A 16,370-nucleotide genomic window follows, 5' to 3' on the forward strand; every position below is an offset into this window, starting at 1 on the left:
TTTGAAGGCAATGATTGTCTGCACCCTCTGTTATATGAATACAAAGTGAACTGCAGAAAAGTTAAAAAAGAAAAATAAAAAAAATTGGTTTTACCATAATTGCATGTATATGAACAAAATTCATTTTTGACAAAAGTCAACAACATACTCCCTCTTCATGTTTTGTACTTGACAACAGAGATAGATAATTGTTTTAAAACGTTTTTGATGTTAAAATAATTCATAGGGTGACTTCAACAGAATATTACATTACATACAAACTGGGGGGTGGGGGCTTATTTGCGGGAGGGGGCTTATTTGCGATAAAATACGGTATCACAATTAATATTGTTAGGTAAGTTTCAGGAAATTGTAATTTAAAGAGAAATTGCCATAAGTGAAAAATGATAAAAAGTGGAATTTTACTGTATCAGATTTAATACCAATCAATTATACATATATCTGTATAATACATCACCGGATAGGTACATATATAATACAGCCCTATAATATATCACCGGATAGGTACATATATAATACAGCCCTATAATATATCACCCATGCCAATCCACCGATCGGTCTGCTATTACCTCATCTGTCAATGTACTTGAGTCTAAACATTTCCACTCAGCCTAGCTATTTGTGTATTTAGTGACACAATTCAAACATACAAACAGGTTCTCTGTTCCTTAAAAGGTTTTCTTTGGTCAATAAAGTGACCAGTTTTGGATGGATACTTTCTCTAATTAACTGTGGTGCTAGGTCGGTTTAAGGATTTTAGGAAGAGGGCTAGCAGGTCAAAAGACTTTTATATTTGAACATGCCAACATAAGTATCTACGAGTTTTAAAGTAAACATCGGTTGGGTATTCAATGTTTAATTACATAAGTTTTCAATTTAACAGTAGAAGTTTTATAATTGTTTGGTGTAAACTTCATGTTTAAAAGGCTATAGCATGGAAGAAGTTTATTTTAATTTGCATGTAGTGAAGTAATTTGTCTGGGAACGTGATCCTGGTTGAGAATCGGAGAAGGAGAGTGACATACTAGGGGATGGCTGCTGGATTGTGTGGTGTGTGATCACTGAGGCGTAACACAATGTTGTTGTGAGAGAGTAGGTAGACTATTTACTATAATCAAACTACTTCATGCCGTGGATCTGTCTGTAAAAACAGTGACAAAATTGTCAAACTACGCCACAAATATATGGAGGTGTTCGATTAATCGGCTGTCAAACATCCATGGAGCAGTGTTTTTATCTTCGTTATAGATGTACACGTCAGTTATATGATTATTTGTGATCGGTGTACTTACTAACATTTCCTGACACGACAGACATGTAACATTGTCTCAGGCCTGTACACTGAATGAAACGCCACCAGCAGGTTACTTCATTGACCAGTGTTGGAGATCTGGGGAGAGATACTGGATAATGTCACCTCTGATCTGATTGGTGGACACAAACACCTAATACCTGTAGTTTGTCGCACACTTAAGTTTCTAAAGTTTAAAAAACGTGTTAAAGCTTTGGAATTTGAATTTATTAATTATTTGTATGATTGAGAGAGCTTTTATTGTCCAGTGTTATTTCTAAAGGGTAGTATTAAGTCTAATAGATTACTGGTGAACCTATTGAGCGATCGGCAGAGGAATTTTTAGTCGATATAGCCTGATTACCTGAGTGGACTTGGTGTAAGGATGAGAAAAGACATGCTCTGGTAACTTACAAACAAAACTGTGGATGTCATATCTCTTCCTAGATCACCTTACGGAATCCTGGCAATGTTTACATTGTATGGGACCCAACTTTTAATTTCCGTTTTATCAACGCTAGGACATGACATCTTCCTGTAGGTCCATGCTGTACGTGGAGACCACAAGGCAGTCGGACCGAGGATAATTAGTGAATTTGGTGATCTTTCGCTCCCTAATCTGGTGATCATTTGTAGGAGAACCACTGATATCTGACCAGGTACAAAGGATTATGGCATTGTGAGGATGACATAGGAAGGATAGCACTAGTTTGTCCTCAATACCCCTCATTGTGGTGTCACATTATCCTGTACCTCGGCCATTGTCACTCACCTGGTATTCCTTGGATACGGGGTTCATTCTTTGTGCGGAAATATCTGGAGTGCATGTGTGTACAGGTGTACAATTATATAAATTTCAATTATTTTCATGTTGTGCATGGAAAAAGTGTGAAAAGTATTCACTGTGAGTGACAGTCAGGGTGGAGGGCTATGTATTGGACAAGTACTCATTGTGGTACCTGGTGGCTATATCCAGGCTAGATCACTTTTAAACCACTGAGGAATTATCTTCTGTATAATCATAATGGATATTGGTGTAGTTTAGATCGGTTTAATGGATGACAATGTGGATATAGAGTTCCTAACTTGTGTATACTGCCGCGAGGAATTCCTAGCCAGACTACAACATCACTGTTTTTCACACTATTCTAGAACCTAATATCCATAATGACACTGGTGACACTCGCAGGGTGACCATTGCAGATAGTCAGCAGGAAAATGGCAGATTATTTTACAAGTTAGCGGAGATAGAAATCATAAACTTCCTGTGGAATCTGTGACACAAATAAATTATAAAGCAAGAAGGGATGTAACTGTGCATTCTTAAGGAGATGTAAGACGGACAAACGATGGATATGGAGTCTCAGGATACAGTGTCACCCCTTCCATCCCTACCAGGACGATCCTATACCTACAAACATGTCATACTCCCCTTCACCCGGCGGTAAGGCTTCAGCTGCTTAATTTGTCAGTCGTACAGAAGAAATGTAGTAAAACAATTTTATATCATAGTCACTTGCTATAATCAGCGCTTGTCGTATTACCATCTAAAATTGTGCCCATATCAAACCTCATATTTGTTGTGGCCCAAAATATTATCAAATTTAGTTGTCTCAGAGGAATTCAGATGAATGCTTGATGTAATTGACTGTATTCTATAACATACAGATGTATTTAAGCAAACTTAACATATAGGTAATTTCATTTTTTTTTCTGCATTTATTGTTTTCAAAACAACTAATTTCAGAATTTAAGCAATAGCTGTAATAATATTATTTGTGCATTTGGTTAGGAAACCAAGTTGGGGTGGAGATGATTCTGTAAAAAAATTGTCTGTAATTGTCCCTAATTTTAGTGTGTCTTTGACATTGAGTCCTGGTATTCTACCCAGTAGATGAAGTAATGTGAAGATGATGATGATGATGATGATGATGATGATCGTATGTGTGCGTAGCGCCAACATTTGTCAGTGCTCTAGTGGCTTCATTCTGTGAGGGATTTTGATCACAATCTTTACACAATGATAAATGACCTTGGTATCTTGGACAAATTCAAGTTCCAGGGATTTTGGGTCAAGGTCAAGGTGACAGGGAGTCAGTAAGGTGCTTTATTTACCCAGTATATGCTTTTTTTTTGCATTTTGGTCCTGTAAAAGTAGAATGTAGTGAATCAGGGTTATTTTACATCAGACTTTTAATGGAGGTAAGTTGATGTATCATGATGTTGTTTGTGTTACTTAAAACTATGTGTCCAGCTGCCGTGGTAGTATGGTTGTCATAATGTTGTCATAATGGTTTCTGATTATGATATGTGTCTAGAGGAGGAAATCTCGGGACTATGCTGTTAAGTGACATTACTTGGGGATGTATAACCACCATATATGTATGAATCATTATGTCTACTGAGTGTTTATAAGACAGCTGCCCGCGAGGCTTCCTCCCACTCAACATGAAGAAATAAGCTTATTATTGCTCTTGAACTTAATAAACTCTTCAATAATACATTCATCAGTACTGTAGAGTTCTGCCTGTCGTAATCTCTCAGAGGACACACGATTTGTTTGTGAATGCAAATGTTTGGACATGCGATTCCATAATAATCGGTAAACATCTAATGATAGCATGTAGGGGGTGGACACTATAAGAGTTCAGATATTTAAAAAATTTGGATATATACAAGGTCAAGGTCACATAAGTGAATATATTCATGATTTCATTTGTATGCAAACCATTCTTGAAATATTATTGATATTCTTTATAAAAATATTGTCCCTTTTGACACTGACAAAGTTAAAAATGTGACTCAGTGTTAGAATGTTATTATACCTACTTAATATATTCTACAGCAATATGAGACAGCAGTTCAGTTTAATTAACAGTGTGAGTCAGAGTGCTGTTTCAATTTTATGACCTTTTTGTGAAGTTTTTACAAAAATACAGCTATAAACATTTGGCGAACTGAATTATGTGTGTATATTTGAAGTTTTCATTGTTGTTTCTCAATTACACTGGTGGGGTTTTGTCATTCAATAGAAATGTTAAAAACAAATTTTAAGATATTACGTACTGCACCCAACAATCATGCAGAAACTTGTTTTAATGAAATTTTTCAAGAATATTAACCAAGACTCAACAACAATTTTATAAGTTTGTTGGAGCACAGTTATAATTGAATCTGGATGTTTTTAGCTGTGTTTATGCAAAAAGTGTTATTCATTGGAATTTAGGTACACAATAAAATAAATGAAAATATTTTAAGTACATGTATTGACATTTTTACACAGTTGTCTTTTGCACCTGTCAGATTTATTGCATCTGGTCATAGGTTTAGTTAACATGATTCTAAAAAAAATACAGGGAAACAAGATGTTAGTGTTTGATGTGAAGGTTTAATGACATTTTGATAGAAAACTTTCAAATGTTCCAGATAGCTGGGATTTATGTGAATTCACAGCACAAATGTATTTTCATTGTAGAAGTGGAGAGTTTATGATTACATATTTTAAGCTGTCCTGACTTTGGACTAATCAGTATCAGGTTTTAGGACAATTAATAACAATTAAGAAGTTTTATTGATAATTTTAACATTGGGTAAAAAAAGATAAGATTAGCCTTCTTAAATAGGAAGGCCAATTAATTCAGCCATTAGTATGCATTCTGTGGAACATCAATTACTTCTCCTAAAAAAAATAATTTGACTTACATGTCATTAATTGATTACTTCAACCTTTTTTTCTAATATTGATGTTCTGAGATCTAGAGTATCCCTTGGTTTACATTGACAGCCTAACGTTATAGGCGCTAAAGGCCCAATTGTATTCCTACAGTTCAAGCTTTGCCTATCTCGATCATCACACTTTGGGCGATTCTTGTATTGATATTATTTAATTACTTACAGATATATAAGAGTTATGGCCCTTTGTTTTAATATATAAAACAAGGCATTGTCCAGTCTACAAAGTCCTGTGTAGTCTTCTGTTGTCCTGGAGACCATGAATAGAAAATATAAAAATCTCCCCACATAAAAACTATCTCATAAAACTTTGTGTGAGTATTGGGTTGGTATTAATTAACTTAAGATATAGAGGAGTCATGGCCCTTTGTTTTTATAGTGAGACATTGTCCGGTCTACCAAGTCTTGTGCAGTCTTCTTTCTTCCTAGAGACCAATAATGAAATATTTCAACAAAATTCACACATAAAATCTATCTCATAAAACTTTGTGACTGTCAAGGTTGTTTCATTGATATTAATTGAGATATATAAAGAGTCAATGATAAACACTTTTCAGAACAATACTTAATGAATATCATTGTCTTTATAATACAGTATGAATCATCTTCTTAAAGATACACATCACCTTCAAAATATGTGGTATGAATACCATCTCTAGCATTTTATTTACATAGAGAGAATAAAGGATAAATCGAAGGGTATAACTCCCTGTAACAACATTCTGGGTTAAATATTGAAAGCTTGGTACAGTAGAAGTATTGGTGTCCATAAGGACTTGGCCGTGACACATCAGGGTATGTGGTTGTGTGGGTAAGAGTTGTATGAACATCCCAATGTTATGTGGACGTCCCCCACTGTAATAGTATACGTGGTGTATCGTTCCACTGAATCATCTGTCTCGTACCATATTATAAGTAACCTGCTGTTTTCGGGTCAAAACCGTAAGTATTTCTCAAATTTTACATAAAAAACATTAAATGAGTCATCATTGCAGACAGACTTGGGTGGGGATTGAGTTATTAAATTCCAATTTTCAGTTACTAGGTATAAGGCTTTTGAAATATTTAATTTGCCAAATACCCGGCATTATAGGTTCATTTTCTATTGATCACTATATAGCTAGCTTTATACACATGTATTGTCATGGATACAAAATTTAGAAATTTCTGTTCAGCAGGGTAACTTTCAAATCCAAATCCATGAAATGGAATTATATAATTTCCATTGTCTTTATTAGGGCTTTTCACCAAAAGTGGTGAAAAGACCTATTGTTTCTGTTCTGTTTATTATTATTATTATTATTATTATTATTATTATTCTTCTTCTGCATTTTATTTTGTCACACAAATTGTGGGAAAATGGTAAAAGGTATGCCAAGTCAGTTATGCCTATTGTATATGGCATGAGTTGAAGGGGTGACAGCAACATCTTCAAGTAGGTCAAGAAACCAAGATGGCCGCCATGACGTCATATCTCATTTTGCTTAAGTGGCCATAGCTCCAAAACGGTAACAGTTAAAATAATTTCAAAGATATATTATTGTAGGACTAATCAGGGGCCAACTTTTAATAATGCATTGTTTTGAGGTCAGAGGTCAAATGAAAAAGCTCGCCTGAGGGTCAAGTTAGTCTATTTTTAGAAAATCTTCATTTTTCCTTCTTTTTCAAAAAATCTTTCGAAATATGATGCAGAATGTCATTCTAATGAATTTGACGTTTTCAGTTTTTCTGTGACACATACGGTTTCTGTTGTACGCCATTTTGAATTTCCCCCTATATATTTCAATAGAAAAGTGTGTACATTTCAAACTTCTTCTCAAGTTCCACCTATGGCATTCAGCTCAATCTTAGCTGAAATAATCCTTGGAATGTCCTGGCCAAGTTATGTTATTTTTTAAGTTGGTTTGAAATTCAAGATGGCCGCCATGACGTCATGTATTGAAAAGTTTAAAATGGCCATAACTCTAAAAGTATTCATTTTACAAAGGTCATGTAATAATGTTATTTGTAGATAATGACTAGCGCTAACTTTTACTTACCAAAAGTTTTAAGGTCAGAGGTCAAATAAAAGAGTTCGCTATGGAGTCAAATTAGTCCATTTTTAGAAAATCTTCATTTTTCAATCTTTTTCCAAAAAAAGTTCTTAGTATGATGTAGAATGTCATTCTGATAAATTTGACGTTTTCAGTTTTTCTGTGACACATACGGTTTCCGGTATACGCTATTTTGAATTTCCACTATATATTCTATATTAAAAATAGTTTTACATTTTAAACTTCTTCTCAAGTTCCACCGGTGGTATTCAGCTCAATCTTAGCTGAAATAATCCTTGGATTGTCCTGGCCAAGTTATGTTATTTTTTAAGTTGATTTGAAATCCAAGATGGCCGCCATGACGTCATCTATTAAAAAGCTTAAAATGCCCATAATTACAAAAGTATTCATTTTACAGGGGTCAGGTAATTATGTTATTTGTAGTTAAAGGCTGGCTCTAGCTTTTACTTGCTAAAAGTTTTAGGGTCAGAGGTCAAATAAAAGCGTTCGCTATGGGGTCAAATAAGTCTATTTTTAGAAAATCTTCATTTTTTAATCTTTTTCCAAAAAAAGAAATTTAAGTATGATTCAAAATGTTATTCTGATGATTTTCATGTTTTTTGGTGTTTCGGTAACGTTTACCATTAACGCGGAACGCCATTTTGAATTAATTTGGCATCAGATATATAACGGCATCTGAGATATAACGTTAGTTGGACTAGGGGAGATAACTCGTACAAGGCTGTACGAGTTACCTCCCCTCGTCCAACATTTGTTGAAACGTTTTATTTCAGATGCCAGATTAATTCAAAACTAGAATGCGGATGACCTATCAAGTGTTTTTAAATAGTTTTTTTCTTACCTTTTGAAATACCAAGCCTTTAGGTCATTTATGCTAAGAAGGTGAAAAGCCCGTCAAATTGTTAACCAACAATTTCTAGTTTTATATGTAACTTGTCGGACTTAATAATGCAAGAAAGTATAACCTATTGGATCTGCTGAAGGAGACATTAATTCTATGATTTGTGTTTATCTTGAAACGGATTCTTTAAGAGATGAAACCTTTACTAATGCACTTAAGTGAATCTTACAGAGAGCTAGATAAAAAGTGTCATCTAATGTTGTGTACCAGGATCTAGATGTAAAACTGTTAATAGGAAACAAATGATCAGCTTCCATTTTATGAGTGTTTAAATTCCATAAAGTTAAAAGATTCCATTCAGATATCTACATTAATTTTTACTATTTTATTTTAATGTTAAGTTTTGAAAAGTTTAAAAGTGTTAATGATATTGTATCATGCTGCTTTTCTAATTGTATGTCATTGATGTATGACAGTCATTTCAGGGGTGGCTGAGGGGGGTTATATATTACACACTGGAGTAATCACAGGATATTTACAGGTGTCAGTAGCAGGAGATTCTGTAACCAGTATATTTAAATAATAACAAATTTTTTTTTTTTGAGGATTGGAATAGCTCAAATGAAAAAGTGGGTCAGACATTCGACTTTAATTCCAACAGGGATGTCTGTTTTAGATAAACTTGACGATGATGGTGCATCTGGTATATAGTAACCTGATGTGTGGTTACCTGTTGTAGAGGTATATAGTGTGGTTACCTTTGTAGAGGTATATACTTGGTGTGTGGTTACCTGTTGTAGAGGTGTATACCTGATGTGTGGTTACCTGTTGTAGAGGTATATAGTGTGGTTACCTTTGTAGAGGTATATACTTGGTGTGTGGTTACCTGTTGTAGAGGTGTATACCTGGTGTGTGGTTACCTTTGTAGAGGTATTACCTAGGTGTGGTTACCTTTTAGAGGTATATATCTGGTGTGTGGTTACCTGTTATAGAGGTATATATCTGGTGTGTGGTTACCTGTTGTAGAGGTGTATACCTGGTGTGTGGTTACCTTTGTAGAGTTATATATCTGGTGTGTGGTTACCTGTTATAGAGGTATATATCTGGTGTGTGGTTACCTGTTGTAGAGGTATATATCTGGTGTGTGGTTACCTGTTGTAGAGGTATATATCTGGTGTGTGGTTACCTTTGAAGAGGTATATATCTGGTGTGTAATTACCTGTTGTAGAGGTATATGCCTGGGTGGGGTTACCTTTGTAGAGGTATATATCTGGTGTGTGGTTACCTGTTGTAGAGGTATATACCTGGGTGTGGTTACCTGTTGTAGAGGTATATACCTGGGTGGGGTTACCTTTGTAGAGGTATATAGTGTGGTGTGTAGTTATACCTGTTATAGAGGTATATATCTGGGTGTGGTTACCTTTGTAGAGGTATATACCTGGGTGGGGTTACCTTTGTAGAGGTATATACTTGGTGTGTGGTTACCTGTTGTAGAGGTGTATACCTGGTGTGTGGTTACCTTTGTAGAGGTATATACCTAGGTATGGTTACCTTTTAGAGGTATATACCTGGTGTGTGGTTACCTTTGTAGAGGTATATATCTGGTGTTGCTACCTGTTATAGAGGTAGAGCTCGTTTCCATTTTCAATCATTCATAATACAAATGTATAAGCTAGTTGGCCAGTTGTGCTTCCCACAGTTATTAGAGTATTACAACTCTAAGTAGATCTATATGGCTTATACAACTGAGGTCACCTCACTCTGCAGGCTGGAATTATCATCGTACAGAAGCTCAGCTTTGGGTAGATTTCATGTTGCCTTCTAGTCATTATGTGAAATATACCCTATTTATATTGAATATTCAGAATAGGATGTGTTGTAATTTTAAGATGTGTACATTTCCTTCAGAAAAATAAACAAAAGATGGGATAAGTTCGGAATGAAGAACATTCTTTAGAACATTGACAAAAGCTGGTATATGGGTATATGTATTGGACAACTAGTTTGTGTGTTATATGTACCCAGACTTTCTGTCTACCCATCACTCCAGTGAGCTGTCTTTATATACAGTGTTTGTTGATATCAAAGTTAAGAAGTACATCACACCATCAAACCATTAACAAGTTGATGAAGTATCCACATGTATGATATCATATAAGGGGATTTACAGGCAAACATTGGGGTTTCTTCTGAAAGTCTACTGAAAAGGTAATGAGATCTACTGTATCAATTTATCGGTGATATTTCAAATAAATCATATCTCTTGTCTACACTTCGTTTTGCTGTCTTCTGGGTAAGCCTGTCATAATTGTCACAAAAGGATGTGACTGCATGGGTCTAATATATTGTGTTATAAATATATACATTGCTTATGTTACTGTACCAAGATGTGACTGTACACATTTAAAAACTCTTTGCTGGAAGCCATTAAAGTATTATGATAAATGAGCTGTATAGTGTTATCCCACTGAAATGTTTTATCTTCCAGATTTGATTACCACTGAATCTATCAGAAGAGAATGAAGAATTGAACACTTGAGTTGGGTTGTATGTTCCACCAATAATAAAGCTTTGGTATGTTGTGTCTAATATCTAATGTTATCCCCTTACAGGACCAATGTGACCTTGGACATGCCGCGGGGCAGTGACAGCTCCCTGAGCCAGGTCAGCATTGGCAGCCATGCTAGTTCCCAAGGGAGCTACGCTAGCCAGGGCACAACACGAGGACGCAATGAGGATACACAAAGCTTTAGTGCCCCCTACCAGGGAGCAGAGGCCTGGTGGAGCGTGGGTGGGTTCCTAGAACAGGGAATAACTCACCAAAGTGTGGGGTTATCTCTTCACAAACATGGCGAGGAGGAAACATGGGATCTATCTGATTCGCTGGCAGATCTCTACCATGAGGTCAATAAACGAGACAAAGAATCTCTTGACCAATCAAATGAGGAGGAAGAAGAACCGGACAATAACAACAAGGCATACAGTATTGACAAACAGTGGATAGACCAGGACACCAGTAATGGATTTATTCGTGTGTTTGATTCCAACTCGGAATCCTCAAGACTTTTTCCATCCACATTGTCAACTACTGCACAGAAGATATGTTTTCAGTGTGGGAGGCCGCCAAACTCCCTCCACATTCAGTTTAATGGGGACATCATTCGCAGGCTGGAACCTTTTGATTGTCCACTGGCACTACAGAATGAGTACCTACAGAAGATCGGCTATAGGGATATACACAAAATACAGGAAATGGGATCTAACGACAGCATACCATGGCTTGTGAAGTTCTACGCAGGTAAGTCTCACCTGGAATTCATCTCGTTAGAGTGAATTTGCAATACCCAATATTTCTTATTTGCTAGATTCGAATGATCAAGCCGTAGCTATCAGTTGGTGTGTTCAAGTTCAGTTGTATTTGGAACGATAGTTTTATGTATAGTTGAATATTAAAAGTTTTTCTGAAATATATGAATTTTCTGGAATCAGACCTCTCAAATGTTAGACTCATGGATATTGAACTTGCAGACAGTGTCCTTGAACATAACATTGAATATTATAAACCCAAATTTTAAGGCTTAAAAAAAAAAAAAAAATGAAAATAAAAATTTTAGATTGATAGGCCATATATCAGAGACATTCAAAATTTCCTATAGCCTATAGAAATCTTGTAAAATGTCTTGGCTGACCTTAATACATATGCTTCCTTAATTAGCTGACCAATAAACTCTACTATACTGTATACAGACTCGGTACATATATACTGATATACTGATGGATATCCTTCATGTATATATTAGTCTTCATCAATCTTAACTGACAAATTACCAAACTTTACTTGGGACAAGAAACTCATTTCATATTAAAGTTCTTGGAAACTGAAAATATTTAGAACGACGTGGTATATTAATCTACATTTCATATGTTTTTCGTAAAGTCTAAAAAGAGATTTTTCACAATTATCTCCATTCTGTGTGAGTATGTTTTGTGACAGGGTTGGGAAAACTCCATCATCATTATCTGAATCAGTGTTGGGTGCTATACACGTCAATATTAAACCCAGATTCAAATGGATGAATTATAGGTATTTCTTATATATTGTAAATATAAACAAGTTGTCAATCTCATTTTTGACATAAAGTTGAATGTTTTACCCACTAGAGGTTTGTAACCTCTGAATCATATTGTTTGTGTGGCATTTAATATAGACCTCATATTTGGATGTATTATGATCTGTCACTCTAAATTGAATAAAATATCACTTAGTTTTAGAGATGAAATTGTCGCTTGTAAAGCTTTATGCTTATAAATATTGATATTTTCTGCTGCATCAAATATAGAACCTGATTTAATAGAAGCTAATGTATATATACATGCTAAGTTAACAGTTTAGACGATGGAAGTCTTCCCTGTTTGAAGCCTGAGGTTATAAGAAAAGATATATAAACAAATATCTGTACCAGGATCTGTCCTCACAAAAAACATTCACATCAATATAGTACTGTGTTTATTATTGAAATGCTAACGTTTTGTATTCATATTAAATTATACATATTTGTCCAACAACCTTGAACATTTCACCTCAAGATTATCATTTTTATTTCTATGATTACCTCTCTACTTGTTTTCTGAATTACCATGGTAAGTCCTTAAACAACCTTGACCTTGGGTGGATAGTAAATCTCTGATGAAATGTTTGAAAAAAGTGTATTTTTGAGTTCAAAGGAAAGACGTCTGGGTACTGTGGTCATATCTAACAAGGTTTGAGATCACAGAGGAAGTCTGGGTATTGTAGTCATATCTAACAAGGTTTGAGATCACAGATGAAGTGTGGGTATTGTAGTCATATCTAACAAGGTTTGAGATCACAGAGGAAGTCTGGGTATTGTAGTCATATCTAACAAGGTTTGAGATCACAGATGAAGTGTGGGTATTGTAGTCATATCTAACAAGGTTTGAGATCACAGAGGAAGTCTGGGTATTGTAGTCATATCTAACAAGGTTTGAGATCACAGAGGAAGTCTGGGTATTGTGGTCATATCTAACAAGGTTTGAGATCACAGAGGAAGTCTGGGTATTGAAGTCTGAGTATTGTGGTCATATCTAACAAGGTTTGAGATCACAGAGGAAGTCTGAGTATTGTGGTCATATCTAACAAGGTTTGTGATCACAGAGGAAGTCTGGGTATTGTGGCCATATTTTAACAAGGTTTTTGTTCAATTTCTGTAAAATGCCTTGAAGTCTGATTAAGCTTAGTCCTTAATACTAAATAGTTGTAATGATCCTCTAGAACACATCAGGCGTGTTACTTAGAGGCTAGTCAATAACTTGAGCCCTGTCAAACACAATTGGAAACTTTTAAAGTTACTCAAAGGCGGTCACAACAATATTTGTTTGATGGATATAGACAGGGAGCCATTAAGAACATGTGGTTTATATATACTGAACCTGAGCTGGAAAAGTCAGGGGGATCACAAACCAACAATTCGAAATTAAAATCATGCATATCATTACAATAATACTGCACTTCCCTGTTTCTTTTTGGTTTTCTAATTTAAGTAAAATATTATGAATAATGATATGAAGTCGTAAAATTTAAAACACAAATGTCAATAATTCTACATTAGTAATCCCTTCAATATCAGTGAATTTTTGATATTATAAATAGGACTCAGCCAGGTTCGATTGGCACTTTTCCAGATGTTATTTGGCTGATTTTTGGCCCCGTAATTAACTAAAAATTTATAGTTTCCTGCTCTTTCCATGCAATAACTCCCACAGATATTATCTGAGTTATCATCCCGTGATTTATGCTTTACTTTTTTAAACATTATGGCTCAACAGAATTGATCATTCTGTCAAGCTCTAATGACAAATTTACTCCTAACCTCAAAAATGTTTACCTATAATATGTCAGGAAAGCAGGGGAATAAATTCCATGAATTAGCTTGTTTATTGTTAGAAATTACTGTATTTGATGTCATAAATGCCCATATTACTTATCTATGTACCACGTAAGTTGAGTGATTGCACGATTCTTGAAACAGGACAATTGTAAACAGAGTACTCTTTTGAAATAAGCTGGAAAGCGTATTGGTAAAAGTTCAGAATAAAACATTGCTGAGCTGTCTTAAAATCATCTGTGGAACAAAGGTGTTTTTCTAAATTTCATAAAAACTTGTTTTGTCTGATTCCTGTAATAGATGAATATTCTATGATAGCTATTATTATTATGATTAATGGTGTCAGATGATGTTATGATATATTGTGTGGTGAATGATGAACATTAATTCAAACCTGTCCTCTAAATCATTGATATATTTCTGTCTGTTCACTATGAAGTCACACAGATGAAATATAAATCATTAATATCATTAAAATTATACAATATAAAAAAGACAGGTTAGACCAGTTTATCTAGTATGAATAAAATTTGGTTTTCATTATGAAATAATACCACTTTTCTATATGGTCAACATCACACAATGATTACCAGCAGTGTAATATTGAAGACATTTGAAAGACGGTTCTTCATGGCGGGTTACATAAGGAAATGTCCTTAAAATATAGGAGTTTTAAATGGTACATGTTTTTATTTTATCAAAATTTTGGAGAAGAAAGGATTTTTTGGGTTTTTTTTTTTGCAAAAATGAATCATAATCACTCTATTTTTTTTTTTTTTTTTTTCCAATTGTCCATGGCCATATTTCATGAATTTTATTCCTCCCTGAAAAAGCAAAGATTAAACAAAATGAAGATAAAAACATTTGCAGTATATTTCTACAGTCAAGATCACATAAATAAGGGAGATTAGTATGAACACCGACCCAGTTAATGCAAGTCTTCTAGATATGTGATTAGATTTATTACAAGAATTATCAATAGAAGTTTAAAAAAAATTGCTGGTAAAGTGCTTAACATATATTTTCACATATCTCGGGCATAATCACAATTAAATGAAGTAGAATACTTCGATCTATACAAATCTGTAAATGTTGACCTGCTCACATGGCTATAATTTGACAATTTGATGGTGTAAATGATTACTGGAGGACATGTTTGTGATTAGTGAGTTAGTGGAGTATGATCTTGGATTGACAGGTCTGGCAGTGGTGACGCACACTTTAAATATCTTCAGACATCGGTATATAATCTACACGTCATGTTGAACGTGTACATATATACTACATGTGTGGTAATTATATATGTTATTTATCCAAATATTATCGCACACGGCCAAAACTACAACTCAAAATAGTGGGACTAAACAATTAAATAACTTTGTTGACACTTTTCACTAAACAGCAAAATAGATGAGGTTATATTAACCAGCATTTCAGATATGGACAATTCCATTACTGTAGATCTGTTTTCTCAAATAAGTGAAAGGTCAGTAAAATCCTTTTGGATTAATTAAACTATAATTACTTAAACGGTTAAAATGACTTTACCCAGGTAATAAGGTGAATGAAATTTTATTAAGAGTTGGGAACGTTTTCTGTTTGTGGTTTTACATACTTTTTCATACTGATTCATCATTAAATTTGCTCTGTCACTGTTTTGTTCTTTGTATTATTAATATCTAATTGCAGATTCCTTAATTATGTAATGGTATATAGGTAGCTAAGGTTGAACTAAAACAACCTAGCTCAAATCAAATCAAGTTACCGGTACAGTACAAAAAGTTGACATTTTTCATCTGTAATTAAATATTTAAGGCGGAAATCACCAGGTCAATATTTTGCTTTCATTATCGTCTATCCAGCTGTTGGTTACCAGGCAACCCACATCGTAAGACATCAAATATTCTACTAATTCTGCAATTTAGGGATATAAAAAAAAGTTGTAAAAGTTAAATTGTGTTGCCATTATACTGATGGAGTTTTGTTACAATAGTTTGGCACAAGTCTGCTGTCAACGACATTAAGGTGACAGACTGTGAACTATTGAAATGTCATTACTGGTATGGATTCATTCAGGAAAAGAAACTTTAATGCATAAAAATTTATTCAATGAAACTTGGTGTTGAGGCTTAAATGAAAGTTTGTACCTGAGTTAGGCTATATATTGTACTCTGGTGGTTGCCAACATTTGGTCGATGTGACATTTACCGTTTTACATGAATCCTCACCAGAGCTCTTGTTAAAGGAGTTGTATACCTTGCTAGAACTCTTTAATGTTAAAGATACAAAAGGTGCATTAAATTTATATTATTTTTCAGTTTTGAATTAATTTAATTTTTTTATCAATGTGGTTTTTTTTTGATAAATTTGATAAAAAAGATTTTGAGATTATCATCTGTTTTAAGTGTAAGTATCTCGTCGGGTGAGTCATACTTGTGTGTGTGTGTGGGGGGGGGGGGGGGGGGGGGGGGGGGGCAGCTACTAGTCTACTTGAGGATATTCAGACTGTATAGGTAACTCAATTTACTTGGTGACGCCCTAGACGGTAC

The 16,370-nt window shown here is 34.6% G+C and overlaps 1 protein-coding gene across 3 annotated transcripts in view; it reads left to right on the forward strand.

Annotated features, from left to right (window-relative positions):
- The window catches only part of LOC117337228 (PH domain leucine-rich repeat-containing protein phosphatase 2-like), a 79,946-nt gene that overhangs the window by 41,825 nt on the left and 21,751 nt on the right, over window positions 1–16,370 (forward strand). For 2 of the 3 annotated variants that reach the window (XM_033898101.1, XM_033898102.1), the window contains one exon: window positions 10,531–11,216. In XM_033898101.1, coding sequence (XP_033753992.1) covers window positions 10,531–11,216 — 686 coding nt within the window. Of the gene's footprint in view, window positions 1–1,053; window positions 2,736–10,530; window positions 11,217–16,370 lie in introns of those variants that run through there. The other variant, XM_033898100.1, reaches the window with a different exon arrangement.

The sequence above is a fragment of the Pecten maximus genome, chromosome 11, assembly GCF_902652985.1.
Source record: "Pecten maximus chromosome 11, xPecMax1.1, whole genome shotgun sequence".
NCBI classification, from domain to species: domain Eukaryota; kingdom Metazoa; phylum Mollusca; class Bivalvia; order Pectinida; family Pectinidae; genus Pecten; species Pecten maximus.